The sequence below is a fragment of the Gopherus flavomarginatus genome, chromosome 11 (assembly GCF_025201925.1).
Source record: "Gopherus flavomarginatus isolate rGopFla2 chromosome 11, rGopFla2.mat.asm, whole genome shotgun sequence".
In the NCBI taxonomy this organism is placed as follows: domain Eukaryota; kingdom Metazoa; phylum Chordata; order Testudines; family Testudinidae; genus Gopherus; species Gopherus flavomarginatus.
The window spans coordinates 37,660,293-37,680,662 of record NC_066627.1 but is presented as its reverse complement, the minus strand read 5'-3'; the positions used below and the strand labels follow the sequence as shown (position 1 = coordinate 37,680,662).

The 20,370-nt window shown below is 43.1% G+C and overlaps 2 protein-coding genes across 3 annotated transcripts in view; both read left to right on the top strand.

Moving 5' to 3' along the window:
- Positions 1–9,733, top strand: part of LOC127031375 (uncharacterized) — a 130,768-nt gene extending 121,035 nt beyond the window's left edge. Inside the window, exons 2-3 of the mRNA XM_050918144.1 lie at positions 7,361–8,136; positions 9,133–9,733. Of these exons, the coding sequence (XP_050774101.1) occupies positions 7,614–8,136; positions 9,133–9,638 (1,029 nt within the window). The 5' untranslated portion in view covers positions 7,361–7,613 and the 3' untranslated portion in view covers positions 9,639–9,733. The remainder of the gene's footprint in view (positions 1–7,360; positions 8,137–9,132) is intronic.
- Positions 1–20,140, top strand: part of ATP9A (ATPase phospholipid transporting 9A (putative)) — a 99,495-nt gene extending 79,355 nt beyond the window's left edge. For both annotated transcript variants that reach the window (XM_050918104.1, XM_050918105.1), the window contains exons 19-28: positions 530–628; positions 1,793–1,882; positions 2,003–2,147; positions 3,959–4,023; positions 5,325–5,480; positions 11,850–11,914; positions 12,895–13,003; positions 14,751–14,808; positions 16,783–16,986; positions 18,283–20,140. In XM_050918104.1, the coding sequence (XP_050774061.1) occupies positions 530–628; positions 1,793–1,882; positions 2,003–2,147; positions 3,959–4,023; positions 5,325–5,480; positions 11,850–11,914; positions 12,895–13,003; positions 14,751–14,808; positions 16,783–16,986; positions 18,283–18,419 (1,128 nt within the window). In that variant the 3' untranslated portion in view covers positions 18,420–20,140. The remainder of the gene's footprint in view (positions 1–529; positions 629–1,792; positions 1,883–2,002; positions 2,148–3,958; positions 4,024–5,324; positions 5,481–11,849; positions 11,915–12,894; positions 13,004–14,750; positions 14,809–16,782; positions 16,987–18,282) is intronic.
- The last annotated feature ends 230 nt before the right edge of the window (positions 20,141–20,370 follow it).

Sequence of the window (20,370 nt, the reverse complement as noted above, 5' to 3'; positions counted from 1 at the left end):
TGTTGGAAGACAGGATAGTGGGGTAGATGGACCATAGGAATGACCCTATATGGCCATTCTTGTGTTTAGTTTGTTCCACACAGGCATGGGTGGTGAGCTAACTGCAGTTGCATCATCTATATTTCAGGCAGGGCCATGCAGGATCTGTTTGCAGCTGGAGCTAAAGATTTCTGTATAAAACTTGCTGAGGATGGGGATACATTCAAATATCTGCCTCTTCAATTTATGTTTTGTGTTTATCAGTGAAGTCTTGAAATGGCAGGTGGAAAAATTTGCAGATTTCATAACCCCCTGTATGCTGAAGCATTTTTCAAACCCCTTAATTCCTCTGTGAGTAGGGGAATTCCCTGCCCTTTTTAAATGGGATTCTGTTATACAGGAATTTGTTGAACACCGGACATGTTCTGTTGTAAATATGGTCTATTTACATGCATGCATAAAGGCCCAGAGTTCCTATAAGTTCCCTGCAAAAATAGTGTTTGTTAGATTTTGTGTTATTTTGGGGATATAAAAATATTTTTAATTTCAGGTGTGGATGCTGACAGGGGATAAGCTAGAAACAGCTACTTGTACAGCGAAGAATGCTCATTTGGTAACCAGAACCCAGGACATTCATATATTCAGATTGGTGAGTAAAGTACACTTATTCCCTGTGGGTGAAATTCACCCTTCTCTGGACTTGTTCAAGGAACTAAGTTGGGGATGAGAAGGGATAGAATACCCCAATCTGCACGCAGGCTATAGTGCATTACTTCCATGCCTGTGGCCTGGAATAATGGCTACTGCTCTGCATCCCTACAAGGGTTGTTCTTGGCCAGTGATTTAGCGTAAGCAGAATACACACCTACCCCAGTTCTCCCCTTGAGTCTGATCCTGCACGTACTGAAGTCAGTGGCAAAGCTCTCATTGGCTTCAGTAGTGCTGGATTGACCCTCTCTGCTGATCTGTTTGGAGCTAGCTTGGAGCCCACCCCTGCAGCATACAAGAGTAAAGTGTCTTCCTCCCTTCCCCGCAAGGCTGTTCTGCCACACTGCCATGGTGGTTTGGCATCCTGGAGGGCCTTGAGTGGGCACTATGCCAATAGATAACTTCACTCCTGTGAGCAGAGATAATAGTGAAATTGGGCAGGTTACTGATGATACTTGAGATGCACAGTTTTTTGAGGTTCCAGGAGGACAGTGTAATAACTATGTAGTTTCTCCTCATGGTTCCAAAAATACCCAGTGTTAATGGCATCCCTTAGTCAGCCCCTAGGCCGTTGCCTCACAACATGACCATTGCAGGAGTCATGTAACCCTAAAACCAGCCCACACCTTGGACCACTTATTTCAGCCTCCATGAGCTAAGGCCCTTGTGTAACTGCTGCTAATTTCTGGAGATACTAATAAGAAATCTAGGGTTGGTTTTCCAAAGGCTCAGCAAAAAATGATGTAATGCATATTTCATAAGATGATTGGTGAATTTCTGTTCTTTCAAATACAGTTTTGGGCCCAAATCTTCAAAATTCTTGTGCATATTCAAACCCCACTCTCTGACAAGGGCCTGAGAGTTGAGGTATGCACACACAAAGAGGGTGATGGGGATGAGGATGTAAATGCCAATTTACACACACAAATGAAACTTGAATATGTGGACCTTAATTTCACCCTGTTTTTTGGTTCTGTTTTTAGTCAGAAGTATGTTTGATAACCTGATTGATTTGGCAGTGTCCTGGAGTGTGTGTTTGGGATTGTATTAATTTATTTTGTTCTCGCCAATCACATACTTTCTCAGCTGCTGTGCTCATTTCCAGGTGACTAACCGTGGAGAAGCTCATTTGGAGCTGAATGCATTCCGTCGGAAACATGACTGTGCGCTTGTGATTTCTGGTGACTCACTGGAGGTAAACTTCGAATTCTTATGACAGCTGTATAGGAGTCCCACGGGTAAAATGTGTGTGATTTGGTTTTGGGAAATATATGCAATACAATCATCTTTGAAACTTCCTTCTCCTGTAAAACAGGTGTGTCTGAAATATTATGAGTACGAGTTTATGGAGTTGGCTTGCCAGTGTCCAGCCGTGGTATGCTGCCGATGTGCCCCCACACAGAAGGCCCAGATTGTGTGCTTGCTCCAGGAAAGAACTGGCAAACTGACCTGCGCTGTAGGTGAGGAATGCATCTGCTATCCATCTCAGTCTCATTTTTATATTCACTTTTCTTTGAATTAATTTTTGACACATTGAAGAGAAACGGATTCAACTCTTCTCAAACAGGAGGGAAAAACATACAAGTCTGCTTTCCTTTAGATAAAAGTTAATAGATCATTTTTAGTATTAATTTTTTTCAGAATATACAGTACTCTATTTTCTTTTCCCAATTTAAATGCTCAGCAAAGAAAAAACAAGGGCCTTTGTCCTCTTGCTCTTTATTGCATAAAGAAGCCTGAAAGATTATTTTTATTGTTGTTATTTAATTCTGCTTTTTTTATATATATACTAGAAATTAAGGTCAAACCTATATAATTTTTCACTTAAGAAACATGGCTGAAAAATGAGTGGAACAGAGATGCAGATATTCAAATGAGTTTAAAAAAAAAAAGTAGGATTTTTTTTGGGCGGGGGGCTTTTAAGGTAATACAAAATTGTTACTCTTTGGGATTTCTCTTAGGAAAGTGCTCGTCTTATAAACAGAACAGAGCAAATAATGAAACTTTTTTGTGACCTATTCAGAAAAATAAATAAATTTTAAATCACTGTATTCACAAACCCCATTATCCATTTTGTTTATGAACATTCATGCAAATGTAAGTCTGTATGTGCAAATGTTCACGAATATAAATATTATCCAAATCTGAAATTATTTGTTTACACAATGCATAATTTAACTTGTGGAGCTCATTAACACAATATATTATTGAGGCCAAGAACAAACAGGATTCAGGAAAGGATCAGAGGTTAATATGGATGAGACTGTCCAGTTACATTAGATATGAATTAAAAAAAACCTAGGACCTCCCATTAAACCAAGCACTTTAAGTACATACGTATTATGAAGTCAGTTGGTCTGCTCATGTGCTTAAAACTAAGCATGTACTTAAAGTACAGTGCTGAATTAGTCATACAGAAAATATAAACCCATATGCTTTAAGGCATAAACCAGCCACTAACTGTTGAAATTAGGAAGAAATTTTTGTTTATTATTATGTGAGACTAGTGTAACCTGGTATTGCAACTCTTCCGTTTTCGAACTAAGCAGTCTTCTTTCATTTCATGACGGAAGTGGAAATATTTTGTGACACCTCGTGACATCAGTGGTAACAAGAAATAACAAATAAAATGAAAGTATTTTGTGGAGTAACCTATAAACTGAAACTGAGCATATTCCTGAATTTTTTTGGTGGGAGGGAGGGCAGAAAAACTTCACAAATATGGAGGTTGGGTTTTGCCAAAAGAAGAGTGCACATTTTGTCTGGAAAAATTGCTCATTGTGACGCTAGAGGGACCAGGTGTGTGAAATAATATCTTTTTCTGGACCAATAAAAGATATTACTTCAGTGACTTTTCTCTCTGTCATATCCTGGGACGAACACGGCTGCAACAACACTCATTCTGAAGCTCTAATTCTGAGCCAAGCTGCTAACTTTTCTTCCATATTCTGGATGAAATTTCATGGCCTGTGTTATACAGGAGGTCAGATTAAATGATCTAGTGGTCCATGCGGGCCTTAAGATCCTACAAATTAATGAAAAATTGTGCAAGACATTTGAACCCCCAATTCCTATTTAAAATTTAAGGCATCCATTCCTCCTAGCTTGCTTTTGACATGCCAACTCAAATGATTTTATTCTAATTCCCCATGGGCTAATGTCCTTTCTGACTGTAAAGTTTATGAATTTATTGATTCAGCTACCTTCAGTAGCTATAATAAGCGGCTCTCTTACCATATTCCCTGCCCTTTCTCTGTGCTCTAACATGCAGGTGATGGAGGGAATGATGTCAGCATGATTCAGGAGGCTGACTGCGGTGTTGGGGTTGAAGGAAAGGTGAGATTATGAAGCACATGTCATATTTGATACAACTTGTCAAATAAATGCAGAGGTAGGTTTCCAAGTGCCCCTTTTACTGAATCCTTATTGATTCATGTCATAGAAAGAGCAGCTGCCTTGAGAAGAAAAGATATCGGGCCAAAAACACTGGCCCTTTTCAGGCTAGGATGAAAAATAGTTTGGTAAACTGGGCAATCATTTAGCAAAACTCATTCTGATATTTACTAGAGCAGGGGTTGGCAACCTTTCAGAAGTGGTGTGCCGAGTCTTCATTTATTTACTCTAATTTAAGGTTTTCACATGCCAGATGTTTTTAGAAGGTCTTTCTATAAGTCTATAATATATAACTAAACTATAGTTGTATGTAAAGTAAATAAGGTTTTAAAAACGTTTAAGAAGCTTCATTTAAAATTAACTTAAAATGCAGAGCCCCCCCTCCCCCCCCCGGGCCGGTGGCCAGGACCCAGGCAGTGTGAGTGCCACTGAAAATCAGCTCGTGTGCTGCCTTCGGCATGCGTGCCATAGGTTGCCTACCCTTTACTAGAGGATTCTACATAGTCAGACAGGCTACTTCATTCTTGCTTCATCGCTATACGTAGATGCTCAAAACACCTGAGTTGTAGCTGGAAAATGGTGACATTGGATCAAGAATCCCACCACTTATTGTACAGAACTCCTACATATCTTGGAAGAAGAAGAATGCATTTGCAAACAGTATAAAGGCTGTGCATGAAATGGGCCAAAAAATAAAATCAAAGCTGTTTGAAAGCAACCTTGTGAGCCTAAAAGGTTGTGTTATAACTCATTTGCTGGCCCAGTAAACGGTGATATCCTATTATGTCTCATAGCCACCGCAGTACACTTCTCATCCAGACATTTTCATTGGAGCACTTGTGGTACTGACAGTGGGTATGTTCCCAATATAGCATCTGATAACGTACATGATGTTAGTGCCATGCTAACATGCATGCTGTGAACCCTAATTCACACACCTTCCTTCTGGGTTTGAACCATGAAACCAAATAGGAATTGTCCTTGAATGGTCTTTTCATTTGTTGCTTGAGTGTTGGGGGCGGGAGGTACAGGGAATGGGGGAGGCAGCTGGGGGCTGAGGGAGGAAAGAGAGATGCTAAGATGGTTTCTCCTCATCCATTGCTGTTTTATTTATGTATATATGGGGGGGCAGAGTTGGTATTTTTACTGTCAATACTATTTAGGCATGTATTGACATGAATGGTGTTTCTTAATCTTATGTAATCTTGTGACCTCATGGTCTTTTGATTTATTGACCTACATAGGAAGGAAAACAAGCATCTCTTGCAGCAGATTTCTCTATCACTCAGTTTAAACATCTGGGCCGGTTACTGATGGTGCATGGAAGGAACAGCTACAAGAGATCTGCAGCTCTCAGCCAGTTTGTGATCCACAGAAGCTTGTGTATCAGTACGATGCAGGTAAATGGAGTGAATGAACTATTTCATCTTGGCGCTGTGTGTGTGTGTGTCTGTGTGTGCGTGAGAGAGAGATTGAGGGAGACTGGGGGGAGGAATGCGAAAAGTTCAAAACTCAAGCTTTTCTTTTCACATTTGGCACAGCCGCTGGCTCTTTGGAACTTTAGTGGGTTTGAACTTGAAAAGAAGGTAACTTTTTTTTTGCATGAGAAGAGGCTCACCTCCATGTAAAGATGTTTCCGTTTTTGAACAGTCAGCAATTTTTTTTTTTTTTCAAAATCTTACTTTAAATTTCTTTTGGGCACAAAACAGATGGCATAAAAATATGTGAGCTTTGAGATTTCACATATATGTGAATGTGACAACAGTCATTCCATGGCAATGTTATAAAATATTGTATTTCTTCAGTATGAAATGGCTCCTAAAGCCTCTCTTCAGCAAATTACTTAAGAGGGTATAACTTTAGGCACACGAGACATTCCATCAAGTTCAGTGGGGCTCCTCATGTGCTTAAAGTTCAGTACTTTGCTGAATCAGTTCAGTCCTGTAGGGTGCTGAGTGCTTTAGGGAGGTGCTGACCTCATTAGGAGTTGAAGCATGTATTACCCACATTAAATGCTCAGCATCTTGCTAGACTGAGCTGAAAGGGCTTGACTTCCATTGACTTCAGTGGGAAAAAGAATTGGATCCTCAGTGACAAAATATGTTTTCTGTTCACAGAATTTCAGGTATTTTTCATCATGTTTGCACAACTTCAGTATTGAGCAAGCAAGATTGATACGTATTTGTCAGTTGATTAAAAACAACAGTGTAGACGTGCGGACTCTCCCCTGTGGCCCTCCTGCTGGTCTGTTCTGGGAATTAGCTTGTTCCGGCTCTGGAGCACCCTCTGCAGGCCAGTGATCTGCCTGTCCTCTGGCCCCCATGTCCCTCCCTGGACCCCTGTGCCCCTTTAACTGGGTGCTGCCCCCTGGCAGTGCCCCCACAGTTCTGGGTCTCCCCCTCCCAGGGGAACCCCCAGCTGACTATCCCCACCTCGTCTCAGTATAAGGCTACTGCCAGTCATCATCTAGCCCCACGCCTGGGGCAGACTGCAGTATCAGCCTACTCATCACTGGCAAGGAGGGTTTGGACCTGCTGCCTTGGCCTACCCCTGGGCTGCCCTCTGCAACCCCTAGTACCTCTTGGCCTTCTGCTAGGCCGCAGCCTGGGGCTTTCCAGGCTGGAGCTCCTCAGCTTCTCTGCCTTTCCCCAGCCCTGCTTTCACTCAGGTACCTTGTGTCTAGCTCCCTGCAGCCAGGCCCTTCTCCCTCTACAAACAGAGAGAGACTCTGTCTGCCCCTGGCTTCTCTGCCTTTATACGGCCAGCTGAGTCTGTTCGGGGCATGGCCCAGCTGCAGCCACTTCCCCAATCAGCCCAGCCTAAAAGCTGCTTTCTCCAGCCACAGCCCCCTCCTAGGACTGTTTTTAACCCACAGGGCAGGAGCGGGGATCCACCCCGCTACAAACAGGTTGTGTTAGACTGAGATAATTTAAAGTAACGTATGAGTTCATGAGCATAATTCTGTCCTGAGCCGTGAGTGCAAGATGCTTGGACATATTTGGTGACAGGGATTACTGTTTGGAAATTTTTCTTTCAAGCCATAATATTGCTGACAAGTACATCTTGTTTAAACAGATGCTTTTCAGTAAAATATGGTGGTATTCCTGGTTTTGAGAATGCAGGTGCCATCCCCATTCTGAGGGCTTGTCTACATCAGAAAGTTGCAGCGCTGGTGAGGGAGTTACAGCGCTGCAACTTTGAAGGTGTACACATCTGCAGGGCATCACCAGCGCTGCAACTCCCTGTTTGCAGCGCTGGCCGTACTCCCGTTTTGTTTCAGGTGTAGAGGATCCAGCGCTGGTGATCCAGCGCTGGTAATGCAATGTAGACACTTACCAGCGCTTTTCTTGACCTCCGTGGAATAAGCAGGTATCCCAGCATACCTGAGGATACCTCTCTGGTAATCAAGAAAACTCCTCTGCCCTGTGCTCACCTGACCCCTCCTTTAAATGCCCCGGGAAATTTCAAAAATCACCTTCCTGTTTGCTCAGTCAGGCGTGGAGTGCAATTAATCAATCAATCATTCAGCGACCATGCCTCCACGCAACAAACGAGCCCCAGCATGGACCAATGCAGAGCTGCAGGATCTAATTAGTGTGTGGGGAGATGAGGCTGTTCAAACACAGCTGCGCTCCAGAAGGAGAAACTACGATACCTATGGTCAGATATCGCAGTCCATGCTGAGAAGGGGCCACGAACGGGACGCCTTGCAATGCAGAGTAAAAATTAAGGAGATGAGGAGTGCATACTGCAAAGCCCGTGAGGGAAACCGACGCTCAGGAGCAGCCCCCACAACCTGCAGGTTTTACAAGGAGCTGGATGCCATACTTGGGTGTGACCCCACCGTGAATCCTAGGAGCACAATGGAGAGTTCAGAGCAGGGAGAAGTGGGGGATGGTGTAGAGGATGAATACAGTGATGCTACTGGCGTTGAGGGGGACACCCCGGAGTCTCAGGACACAGGCAGCCAGGAGCTCTTCTCCAGCCCTGAGGAGACTAGCCAGTCACAGCAGCTGGAAGCGGACGTTGATGAGGAAGCTGAGGATCGTGCTCGTGGTAAGTAGATTGCAATGCTTTGTGATAGCAGGATTTTTCGTTATGGCTGATTGCATGCATGCCTAAACGTGGAATAGCCCATTGATGTGGTCTATGACATCTGTGTAATCTGCCTGAGTAATCTCTTGAAAAGTTGCAGCTAGATCTTGGGCAATGTGCTTTAACAAGTTTATAGGTAGAGCCAGCGTGGTCCCTGTCCCGGTCAGGCTAACTCGTCCGATCCACTGTGCAGCGAGGGGTGGGGGGACCATGGCCGCACACAGGCGAGCTGCATAGGGGCCAGGGCGGTATCCGCATTCCTGTAGAAGACCCTCCCGCTCTTCCTTGGTAACACGCAGCAGTGATATGTCTGGCATTATGAAAGCCTGTGGATAGTTTAGGGATAATTGAGGGCAGGTAGCTAGAAGCACGGCTCCCCAGCGCAAGGCGGTCTGTTTCCTCTGCCCCAATCCACCCCCCCCTGCCCTTCCCAGCACGTAGGCATCCAGGCGGGGTGCTTCTTCCTCACCGATCCCCCCTTCCAAGCGGGAAGCCTGCCCTGCGGTGTGCTGTGTCCGTCCCCCACCCCCCTTCCAAGCGGGAAGCCTGCCCTGCGGTGTGCTCTGTCCGTCCCCCACCCCCCCTTCCAAGCGGGAAGCCTGCCCTGCGGTGTGCTCTTTCCTTCACCGATCCCCCCTTCCAAGCGGGAAACCTGCCCTGCGGGGTGCTCTGTCCGTCCCCCACCCCCCCTTCCAAGCGGGAACCGTGTCCTGCGGGGTGCTTTTTCCTCACCCGGCCCCCCTTCCGAGCAGGAACCAAGGCATCCCACTAACATGGGAGAATTTTAAGCAAAAGTACTCACCCCATTGCTAGACATGTCTTAGCTTTCTTGAACTCTACAGTGTTATGTGAGGTATGTGAGAGGGATGCTACCTACAGTTTCAAATGTCCTTCAAAAGTTGATAATAAACAATGATGCCCCTGTGTATTACATGTCTCTATCTCTATTTTTTCTAGGCAACTCGAGTAATGCAGCTGTGTCACCGGCCTCACGTAGATTGCAGAATTTGAGGCGCAATCCTAGGAAATCAAAAGAGGAGCTGATCAAGACCGTCCTGAACCACTACAACAGGGAAAGTAGGAAGACTGAGGAGTGGAGAAAAAGTGTACAGGAATGGAGGCTGACTGAAAGCAGGAGACAGGAATTGTCTGCCAAAAGAATAGCCAGGCAGATGATGAGACTCCTGTCTCGCCAAACCAAGTCTTTTGAGTCTCTTGTAGCCATGCAGGCAAATATATACCGTGCTAACCCACAGGCTTCCCAAAGCACTGTTCCTTGTCCCCCTGTGTATCCTCAAAATAGCTTTATGCAGCACCCAGTTCCTTATTATCATCAGCTGCCCCCAACACCTATAACATCACCTACTAACCAAGATATGTTTAATTCTTACCCACTGCACTCCACCCCCATCATTATGCAGCAAAGTAATGGTGAGTTGCATCAGACGGTTACAATTGAGTAAAATAGGAAATAGTAAAACCTCTGAATGTACTGTGAACCACCCATACCCCCTTACCTGTTTTTTACTGTATGACAAATAAAAGGTTTTGGTTTGTATTTCTTTCCATATGTTTTATTGGTGACAGAAATGGTTAATTATACACAGCAAGGTAAAGCAAAGCACAACACATGCACCAAACATTACTGCTGGCTCTCAGCATCAAATTGCTCCCTTATAGCATCCCTAATCCTTGAAGCCCTTTCCTGGGCCTCCCTATTAGCCCTGCTCTCTGGCTGAGCAAACTCATTCTCCAAACGTCTAACCTCGGAGGTCCATTCCTCACTGAACCTTTCACCCTTCCCTTCACAAATATTATGGAGGGTGCAGCACGCGGATATAACTGCGGTAATGCTGCTTTCCATCAAATCTAGCTTCCCGAACAGACTGCGCCAGCGAGCTTTCAAACGGCCAAAAGCACGCTCCACAGTCATTCTACAGCGGCTCAACCTGTAGTTGAAACGCTCCTTGCTCCTGTCAAGCTTCCCAGTATATGGTTTCATGAGCCATGGCATTAATGGGTAAGCGGGGTCTCCCAGAATCACGATGGGCATTTCCACGTCCCCTACTGTTATATTGAGATCTGGGAAAAAGGTCCCGGCCCTAAGCCTCCTGAACAGGGCACTGTTCCTAAATATGCGTGCATCGTGCACCTTTCCAGGCCATCCAGAGTAAATGTCAGTGAAATGCCCACGGTGATCCACAAGCGCTTGCAGAACCACAGAGAAGTACCCCTTGCGATTAATATACTCCGATGCCAGGTGGGGTGGAGAGATAATAGGAATATGCGTCCCATCTACTGCCCCTCCACAGTTAGGGAAGCCCATTTCTGCAAAGCCATCTAAAATGTCCTGCACGTTACCAAGAGTCACGGTTCTTCTTGTCAGTGTTCGATTAATGGCCCTGCAAACTTGCATCAGCACCATTCCAACGGTGGACTTTCCCACTCCGAACTGGTTCGCCACAGATCGGAAACAGTCTGGAGTTGCCAGCTTCCAGACTGCAATAGCCACCCGCTTCTCCACAGAAAGGGCATCTCTAAATCTCGTGTTCATGCGCCGCAGGTTGGGGGCGAGATCATCACAAAGTCCCATGAAAGTGGCTTTCCTCATACGAAAGTTCTGCAGCCACTGCTCGTCATCCCATGATTGCAGGACGATGTGATCCCACCACTCAGTGCTGGTTTCCCGAGCCCAAACGCGCCGGTCCACGGAGCAGAGCACGTCTGTTATTGCCACTAGCATTGTACTGTCTGCATATTGATGCGATTCAGTACCATCGTCCGACTCCTCAATGTCAGTCACACGCACATTTAGCAGCCTAAGGATTAGATCCACAGTAAGGCGAGATGTGCTGGCAATATTCATTAGTAAGGTATTCAGTACCTGAGGATCCATTCTTGAAAGATAATGCAGAAAAACCGCTTTAGAGTCACAATGCTGCCACAGTGCTCCGCATGTGTACCAAAGCAACGCTGGCCGTTGGAACAGGAACAGGAAGCAGAAGGACAATCACACTTCCTTCCCCTTCCCACAAGCCCCAGCGCCGCTGTGGGACGAGGTGCCCTGTGGGATAGCCGCCCACAATGCATCACTCCCAACAGCGCTGCAGTGTGGCCACATCTAACAGCACTTGCAGCGCTGCTAGCAGTAAGTGTGGACACTCTGCAGCGCTGGCCCTATACAGCTGTACTAATACAGCTATAACAACCAGCGCTGCAAAGTTTTAGATGTAGACATGGCCTGAGATCAAAATTCCATGCTGGAGTTTGCCTCTGTCCTTTGTCTCCATCACTAAGTGCTAATACGTTTTACATTGTGAAAACATTCCTTCTAATTCCAGAGGGTTAGCTACACATATCGAAACACCTGTCCTTTAGGACATCTGGATGAAAACAGCAGGCTTTAGATGGAACACTCCAACCTCTCTTTTTGTGGGATTATGTAAAGAGAAGTTTACCAAAGGGGTTCAGTTCTTCACAGTTTGCTGTTAAACATTCTCCTTCATCCCAGTTTGTGCAGGAGTCAAGGGAACGGATATTACAGTCTCCTGTCTTCATCTCAAGAAATTTGAGTCTACTGCAAATACTTTTCAGTTTGGCTAAAGTAGGATTTGTCAAATATAACGTACACTGCAGCTTTTGAAGCCTGACAGTTCTTTTCTTTTCTTTGCTAGGCTGTCTTCTCGTCGGTGTTTTACTTTGCGTCAGTTCCTCTCTATCAGGGCTTCCTCATTATTGGGTAAGAGCAAAACTGTTCAGAAAAAAATATGAAAACCATGTGCAAAGTGAATAGATTCCTATCTGAAAAGTGATACGTGTGAAAGTTTATCAGAAATATGCAAATCTCCTTAGTACATGTACTGGTAAGTACTCAGTAGTGCTCTGTATTGATGCCTACAGCAAATGCCACATCAGAAACTGGAGAGAGACTCTCATCCCTGTTCCAGCCCCTGTAGGTAATGGTAAAAGGCCAGGTAGAGTAAAGGGGCTCTAAAAGCCCTGGATCTGGCCACGGAAGAATTCCCCTGGTTCTGGAACTGAGGAGCAGGTTGTCTTCTAGTGATGTTTTTGAGAGCCGCGACACAGGGGTATGGCAAGGGTGAGGCTGCAGCACATAGTGCTGTGGAGATTCTGGGCTGCAGTACTACCCATAGGAAGCTAGGCACAGGCTCTGTCACAGACATAGCCTGCTGGGGGACCCTTTTATCCCCCTCTGAGCATAAAGGTGGCTTAAAGTCACCTTAATCCTCCTCCTCCCTCTGGGCTTTGAGAAGCACAGCCCCAAATCTCACCCGTACTACCTAAGTTGCTATGCCAATGTCTTTGTGCTTGCATAATATACATTTGCTCATGCTTTCAGATACGTGTTTTAAAAAAAAGAAAAAAACAGCCCAACCCTCTGAACTGAATTACATAGTCAAATCCAGCACTGAAATAGTTCCATCTCTAAAAGGAGTAAAAACTATTGGAAAATGTGTAACATTGGTTACAATACCTGCAGCTTCCATTTAGGAATGATTCTATTCATAAATTTAAAGTAGTAAATGTTGCAGTTTTTCTGCTGTGCATACAGTTCTGTGTTCCAGTTGTGAGTTTATTATGTGACTATTACTGAGATGCAAGGAGCAGCATATATTTCTTTTTTGAAGACTTGTGTATTCATTTTAATGGTTTAAACAATATGTGCTCTATTGATGTCTCCTGTATTGTTCTGCTCAGGTATTCCACAATCTATACAATGTTTCCAGTCTTCTCTCTGGTCTTAGACAAGGATGTCAAATCTGAGGTTGCTATGTTGTATCCAGAGCTCTACAAAGATCTTCTTAAGGTCCAGTAGATCTTATTCTGTTTCTGTTCCATCTGCTCCATATATAATCTTTGGTTTGATTTGGAACTGGCTTTCAGAGAGACAAACCAAACACAATATCCATAGACATGGTACTTTATCGTCTGACTCTAAAAGTACAGTTGTCAAGTGGCAAAATTCTATTTACAATTTTAACTTATTTTTATTTTCTCACACCTCGTTGTGTTTAACAGTTAGCTGCTTACTGGAACGGGCCAGAAAATAGAATTTCCATCCTGTGGGAAATTCTGAATGTTTGAAATTTTGTTTCCTTTCAAATCGGAATGAAATATCAGACCTCAGAATTTCCCACAAAAAAGGAATATTCTGATTTTGGAACATTGAAACCTCCACCACTTGTCCTCAGTCTCTGTGTCCCCCCAGCTCTCATCATGGCTTCTCACTTCCACTGGTGGTGGGCCCTGATGACATGAAGATGGGATAGAGCAGGCAGTCACCCACCACCATGCTGAAGCTGTGAGAAGGGGAGAAAGTGACACAGACCCAGCATTGTGCTGTGGGTACAGAATGACGTGAACTTTAGGAGGAAAACCCACCACTCCCTCCTTTCATAGGATCACAGAATATCAGGGTTGAAAGGGACCTTAGGAGGTCATCTAGTCTAACCCCCTGCTCAAAGCAGGACCAATCTCCAGATAGATGTTTGCCCCAGATCCCTAAATGGCCCCCTCAAGAATTGAACTCACAACCCTGGATTTAGCAGGCCAATGCTCAAACCACTGAGCTATCCCTCCCCCCGATTCTGTTGAAAATGTTGTTGAAATTGATGTGTTCCCATTAAATGGGTTAATTTTGTCAAATCAGTATTTTCCAATTGAAATCTGTTCTGTTGGAAAATTCTGGACTAGCTCTACTGCTTATGATCTATTCAAAGACAGTAGTTCAGATGGTTTCTTGCATGGAGACTTGCCTTACAGGTAACCTAAAAAGAGAACAAAAGATTGGTTTTGTGCTGTTTTTGCTGCTTTATGATATGTACAGAAGGCCTGAAAGAGTTTTCTTTGTTTAAAAAAAAAAAAGAGAAGTCCACTTGATTTGATTTTTACCTTAGAAATGTGAGGAATGCCAAGTCTTGCCGCTCTTTTATTTTTCTGGAGAACTGTTTGAATGATTTGGGTATGTGGAGTAGAAACATCCTTAATTGAAGGGAAGGGTGAGCTGATTCTTCAACAAAGACATCCTTTCCCCCAAGAATTTCCATTAAACAGAATCCAACAGAAGCATAGTGAGTGTTTTCCAACAGTCTGAATAAGTCGCCTCCCATCTCCATCTGGTTTCACTCTCATGTGGTCTCTGAGGTCATAAACCACTAATTCTCCAACCATCCTTAGGCCTAGTCTACACACAGTGTTTTGTACTGCTTTGTCAGTTAGAAGAGTGATTTTTATTTTTTTACATTTTTACTTATACCCAGAATTCCCCTAGTGTGGATGCAGTTATACTGGGAACCCTATACCAAAACATAGTTTATTCCCATTCCCATACAGGAATAGCTATATTGATATGAAGCACTCTTTATACCAAAATAATTGTGACAGTATAGTCAAATGCCTATTATGCACCATGAAGAAGCACAAAAAATACATCAATTTTCTTCCCTTTCCAGGTCACCTTTAAACCATCTATTTTAGATTTATGTCAGAGTTGCTTGATCATCTATAAATTAGTTTTCAAAAGTCATACTAGCTGTCTTTCTTTTTCTTTATAGGGGCGACCGTTGTCATATAAAACATTTTTAATATGGGTTTTGATAAGTATCTATCAAGGTAAGAAACTGCACCTTTTTTCTCATAGCGTTCCCGTACCTGTCAGGAATTATATAGCTGTCCTGCTGTATTATCAAAAGTAGAATATTGCTGGAATAACAACCCTTTAGGATACGGTGAAAATAGCCATTCCTTGCATCAGAACAATGACAGCAACCATCTTACTAATGCAAAAAAAAAAATCACTTAAAACTAAACATTTGTAGCAAGTGGCTTACCAATATTTTGAAGTACTGGGTCATGATAGGAGACAGCATATGAGTCAGGAGATTTGGGGTCTGTTCCCACTGTGGCCATTGATCTGCTTTTTGACACTGGGCAAGTGTCCACCTTACCCCACTTCCGGTATCCCACCTGTAAAATAAAGTTAATGACACTTGCCTTTGTTTTTAAATCTATGAAGGGAAAGCACTATATAAACACATTATCATCTATTAGTCATAATAGTCCCAGTCCTGGTTACTACCTAGCTGAGACGATTGGCTTATTCCCAGCCAAGGAAATGACCCTTTCTGGTAGTGAAGAATCTGAAGAAGATTCTAGTTCTTGAGATCAAATAACTTGCACTTTATCTGGGCTTTTATCCTCAAGTTGCTAGAAGCTATTAACAAAACTACTTTGGTTACCCTATATTTGTTTCAAGTTTGGATGCACCCATTGGTTTAGCTCCTAGGAAGTCAGCCTGTGGGTTTAAAAAAGAAAGAGAGAAGCTCAAGCACAAGTGATTTCTGTTGCTATTAGCTAAGGAAGCATGCAACACATGTACATATAGTGTTGAGGCTGTATAGTTAAAATGGCCATACGATCCTGTGACAAAATGATATTTTCCAAAACTCCTTTATCGACAGAAGCAGAAAGAAATGTGCCAAAATCAGCAGTTTTAAATGACATTGCCATCCTTAAATGGGGAGTGGGAGCAGCAATATAAATCCTCTGTTAGATTTCAGGGGATGAGTCTATTCCTGCCATAGCATTCTACTGCATTAATGGTCTCCTGTTGCTATATAAATACTATGGCAAAGCCAAGACATTTATAGAAAGTTCACAAGTGGTGGAAAGTCAAAGCCAGAGGATGATGCATTGGGGAAAAGTTCCTTCTCGGATGAGGCCACTATCCTGTTACAGTATTTGGTTAAAGTGACTTCATATCTACTGTGCTAAATGACTAGAAAGCAGCAGGCTAAACAATTAGACTAGTTGCAAGCAGTGGTGTGCCTGACCCAAACTGAACAGCGCCAAACGTTGGAGAGTTCAGAGCTGGATCTGAACTTTGTGGCTCAGGCTCTAGTCCCTGAAAGGGTTTCCCCTCAGAAACTAACATGTGATGGATGTTGGTGCCAATTACTCATGCTGCTGACATTAATTATTTGTGCAGGTGGCTGGGCAGGGAGTTGTATGAGCTTTCCAGCCCAGCTGGAATAGGGGCCCAAAATAATGCTTCATTAATGCCACTTTAATTTGTGCTTGTTTAGGGTGGAGAACTTGGCCCAAAGAGGGCACAGAAGACCTAACTATATGCACTCAGCGTCCGTACACCTTGTGCTTCCATCTGGACTTCAGGGCAGCACAGGAGAAGTTACAAGTGTTTGATATTTGTCTTCTCTTTTGAGTAGTGACAGTGCTTCTTTTTCTGGAAGGACAAATAGATCACCATAATCTTCAAGTGATATGACAGTAGCTAAAATAATATACTTCATATTTCCACATATGTAAATCTGACATGCCCCTATGAAACATTGACATTGACACCTGTGTAGTGTCTCTTACTCATTGCACAGAAGTTATTTTATCTTCTTAATGACATGTCATAAATAACTGATTTACTGTCCAATATGCATTATCAAAAGCCATTGCAAACTGTCTTAAGAGGTGACCTTATGTTTCTGCTCTTTCAGGACTGAGACTGATGTTTAGAACTTAGATTGATGTTTAGCAGCAAGATATCCAGCCTCTCTCCTTCTTTCTTCCTCACAGGTAGTATCATCATGTACGGAGCTCTTCTGCTGTTTGAGTCTGAATTTGTCCACATTGTGGCCATTTCCTTCACATCCCTGATTCTTACTGAGTTATTGATGGTGGCATTAACAATCCAAACGTGGCACTGGCTCATGATAGTGGCAGAGTTGCTTAGCCTCTCCTGCTACATAGCCTCTCTGGTCTTCTTACACGAGTTTATTGGTAAGGTTAAATATCTTCTTTTTCTTCAGGTCTTTCTAGTCAAATGTTTACATGCTTAACAAGAGGATAAGGGCATAAATTGGGCTCACAACTGCCAATGGGATAACTTACAGTAGGTTAGTTCAGGGACCAGATCCATTAGCTTGAAGGCAGTAGCAGACTCTCAGATTTCATTACACAGTCCAGCCACTAGAGAGGGACAAAGACACACTTGGCCAATATGTTACACATTGGCCCAGGAGTCTCATCCTGGCCTTCAGGGCTTCGCATCAGTTCAAATCCCCACACAAGACACCACTTGATTGGGTCATCTGTGCGGATTGAACCTGAGATCTCTGAATGTAAAAGCATCACCCTCTGTTGCTGGAGTGGAAGAGCATGTCCATTAGCTGGATGTAGTAGTTGACTCACTAAAACTTGTTTCAATTTCTTGATTTCATTTGGACTTTTGTTTTATATTTTCATTTGTCTAAATGGAAGACACATCTCACATGCTAGAAGAAAACAGATAATGAATTCCACATTTCCCTGGGCAGTCAGTCTGTTAAATATCAGATCCCTGCAGTGTGTTTCAGTGTACTATCAGGGACCACAAGATGTCACTACTTCCTCCAGAAAGCCTTGCAAACTCCCAGGATGATATCCTGCTGCAGAATAAAACAGCCCTCTCATTTCCTTGGTTCAAAGCCTCCATGTGCAATAAGGCTATCTGTTACACAAGAGTATTGTGGCTCATCTTTGAATGAAGTTCAAATATATCCATAGTGCTTCTGCGATTATATAATGTAAAAGGAGATGCTGCATGATATCTAAATGAACGGAGATAATTCATATTCAGCACTACTAGTGAGTTAAAGAAAAAGAACTCCCAGAGCTTAAAATCCATCTGGAGACCCTTTAAAGGAAGCTAATGTAGTTCATTTTGCCAGGGGGCATGAAGGATTTCAATATTTCAGACCGGGTTTATGTCCATAATTGTCTGTCTAGACAAAATCCCTTATTGAAATGAGATGAGCAGTGTGTTAGGGAGAAAGATATATCCTTCAAGAACGAGAAAGGAGGAGAGCAAGAGGTGGTTGGGGAACAGAAATTGCATTGGTTTAAAACAAAAACAAAAAAAGGGAGCAAAAATGCTGTTTTGTGTGTGTGTGAGGAGGCAGCTGTTCCGAAGCTTTACTAGGCTGCATTTTCCACCCCCTTGAAGCTTTCACTTTGACCTTTGATCCTCCCCACGCAATGCAATTCTGACTTCAGTCTGCAGCCCATCTCCATTGCTTCTGTGCTTTTTCCTTGCAGATGTTTACTTCATTGCAACCTTGTCGTTCTTATGGAAAGTCACAGTCATCACTCTGGTGAGCTGCCTTCCCCTCTACGTCCTGAAGTACCTGAGGCGAAGATTCTCTCCCCCAAGCTACTCGAAGCTCACGTCATAGAGCTGCTCGGTCTACAGAGCAGAGACTAATTTTGCACACTGCGGAGAGACAGAAATCATGTATTTGTCATTGTAAGAACTATGTCCGATAGGATTATGCAGTTATCAATATTATGTGCTGCTTTAATGAAAAAGACTAAGACTAAGGACTGCAGTAAATTAAAACCTAACAGTAAATAGTCTTCTGGGGAGGTGTAGGGCACTTGATAGTTTGTTCAGTCTTTGTCTTACTTCATTGTGGTCAAATGCATGTAACTTCAATGATGATTGGTTTCTCATGTGAGATCAGAGTACCTGAAAGCTGCTAAATGACCTTGAAGTTTATACAGGACAGATGTTTTGTTTTGTTTTTTAGTTTAAATGTCTGTGATGTTCCTTGCATTGTGTTATATTTTTATATTATTATTTATCTTTTCAATTCAGGTAGAGCTAGTTTTTGTGCGTCTTGTGGAGTCCCTTAAAATAGGTGATGTACTGTATTACCAACAGCTGACTACTGGGTGATGTCATGCTGTTTTGATTGTAGAGTTCCAGTGTTGAAACAGATCTATACATAATTGAAAACCTGACTAGTTGAGTTTTTCCTTCAATCAAAATGAAGGATCTGAATGTAGAAAATCTAGTGTGTTTTGATGATTTCCAGCAGCTAATGCACATTGAGAAATATCATCCAAAAAAGGGAAAATTCCATTTTGTTTAGCTTTTGTGCTTTTTGTTAAAAGGAGCTGATGATATACAAATAGCTACATTATATGGTTATGTTATAGGAGCAAATTACCTAAATTCAAGCAAAGCCTTTTGGAAGGAAACTTGCAGCTGATCGGCTTTTGAATGTGTTGACAGCATAAGAGACTCATCCTATTCTGCAGACAATGTGGCAGACGTGTCTTGAATCCTTGGAGACTGAAAGGAAAGGTCACCGGGCTGCTACTCTTCACAGTTACATAAAATCTGTTTCCTGTTAGGATGAGTTAATGAAGATGAGCTGCAAATAAGCCTAGGCAGTCCTCTACACGCACCATTCATGACACAGTCTACAAAGAGAGGCAGTTTGAGATAACTACAGAATTTGCATTGTTTAAAACTGGAACTTGCCTCAATAGACATACGTTTGAGAGCAGTCAGAAACTGAGCCCATGCACAAGATGGTAGTTTATTTAATGAGAAGCACAAATAAGATTTCCATTTATTTTAAACAGCAGAATTCCCAGAAGAGGTGTATTTGGTTTTCTGTTTGTTTGTTTGTTTTTGTTAATTAAAAAAAGCATTGACCCACATAATTTATACAGCATTCCTTGCAGGTGGAGACCTAAATATATGCCTGGAAAGCTTAGAAGTATGGCAATGAGCTAATAGAGGCTTCCACCACTGTCAGTGGCAGTGACATTTATCTAATAACTGTTTAGTCTGTGATAAATGAGTTGTGTGGTCTCTGTCCATCCAGCTCTAGTGAAGCAGAATCCACATCATAAAAACCACCATCATAACTGGAACTAAGCACCCTTATTGGCCGGGTCAGCAGGGAGGCCAGCAATGACCGATCCAAATACCCTGAACTCCCCTTGCAGTGTTTGTAAATTGTGCTCATGTGGGGAGCAGCAGGGCAGGCCCTCTCTGCCATAGTGTACGTCTTCGATGCGTTGCCAACTTTTGTTTCCATTGCTGCAGATCTGGCACTTTCGCAAGCATTCAAATGATAAATAAAATTTTCTGGCTTACAAACTTGAATGCAGAATTGGAGCAGTGTTTAGAATGAGATCTGTAGTGGGCAGTGGCTTGCACCTCTGTGTTTTGGATTATCAGCTCCAGAAAACCCTAGCATTACTTAGTTGTCTCACTTGCACTAGGAAATCTAATCTCTCCGAAGAACATGCTGCATGACATGGCTACCCTGGATACATTTGGGTCCAACAAAGACCAAGTAGTGCAAGTTCCAAACACTTTAGCAACCT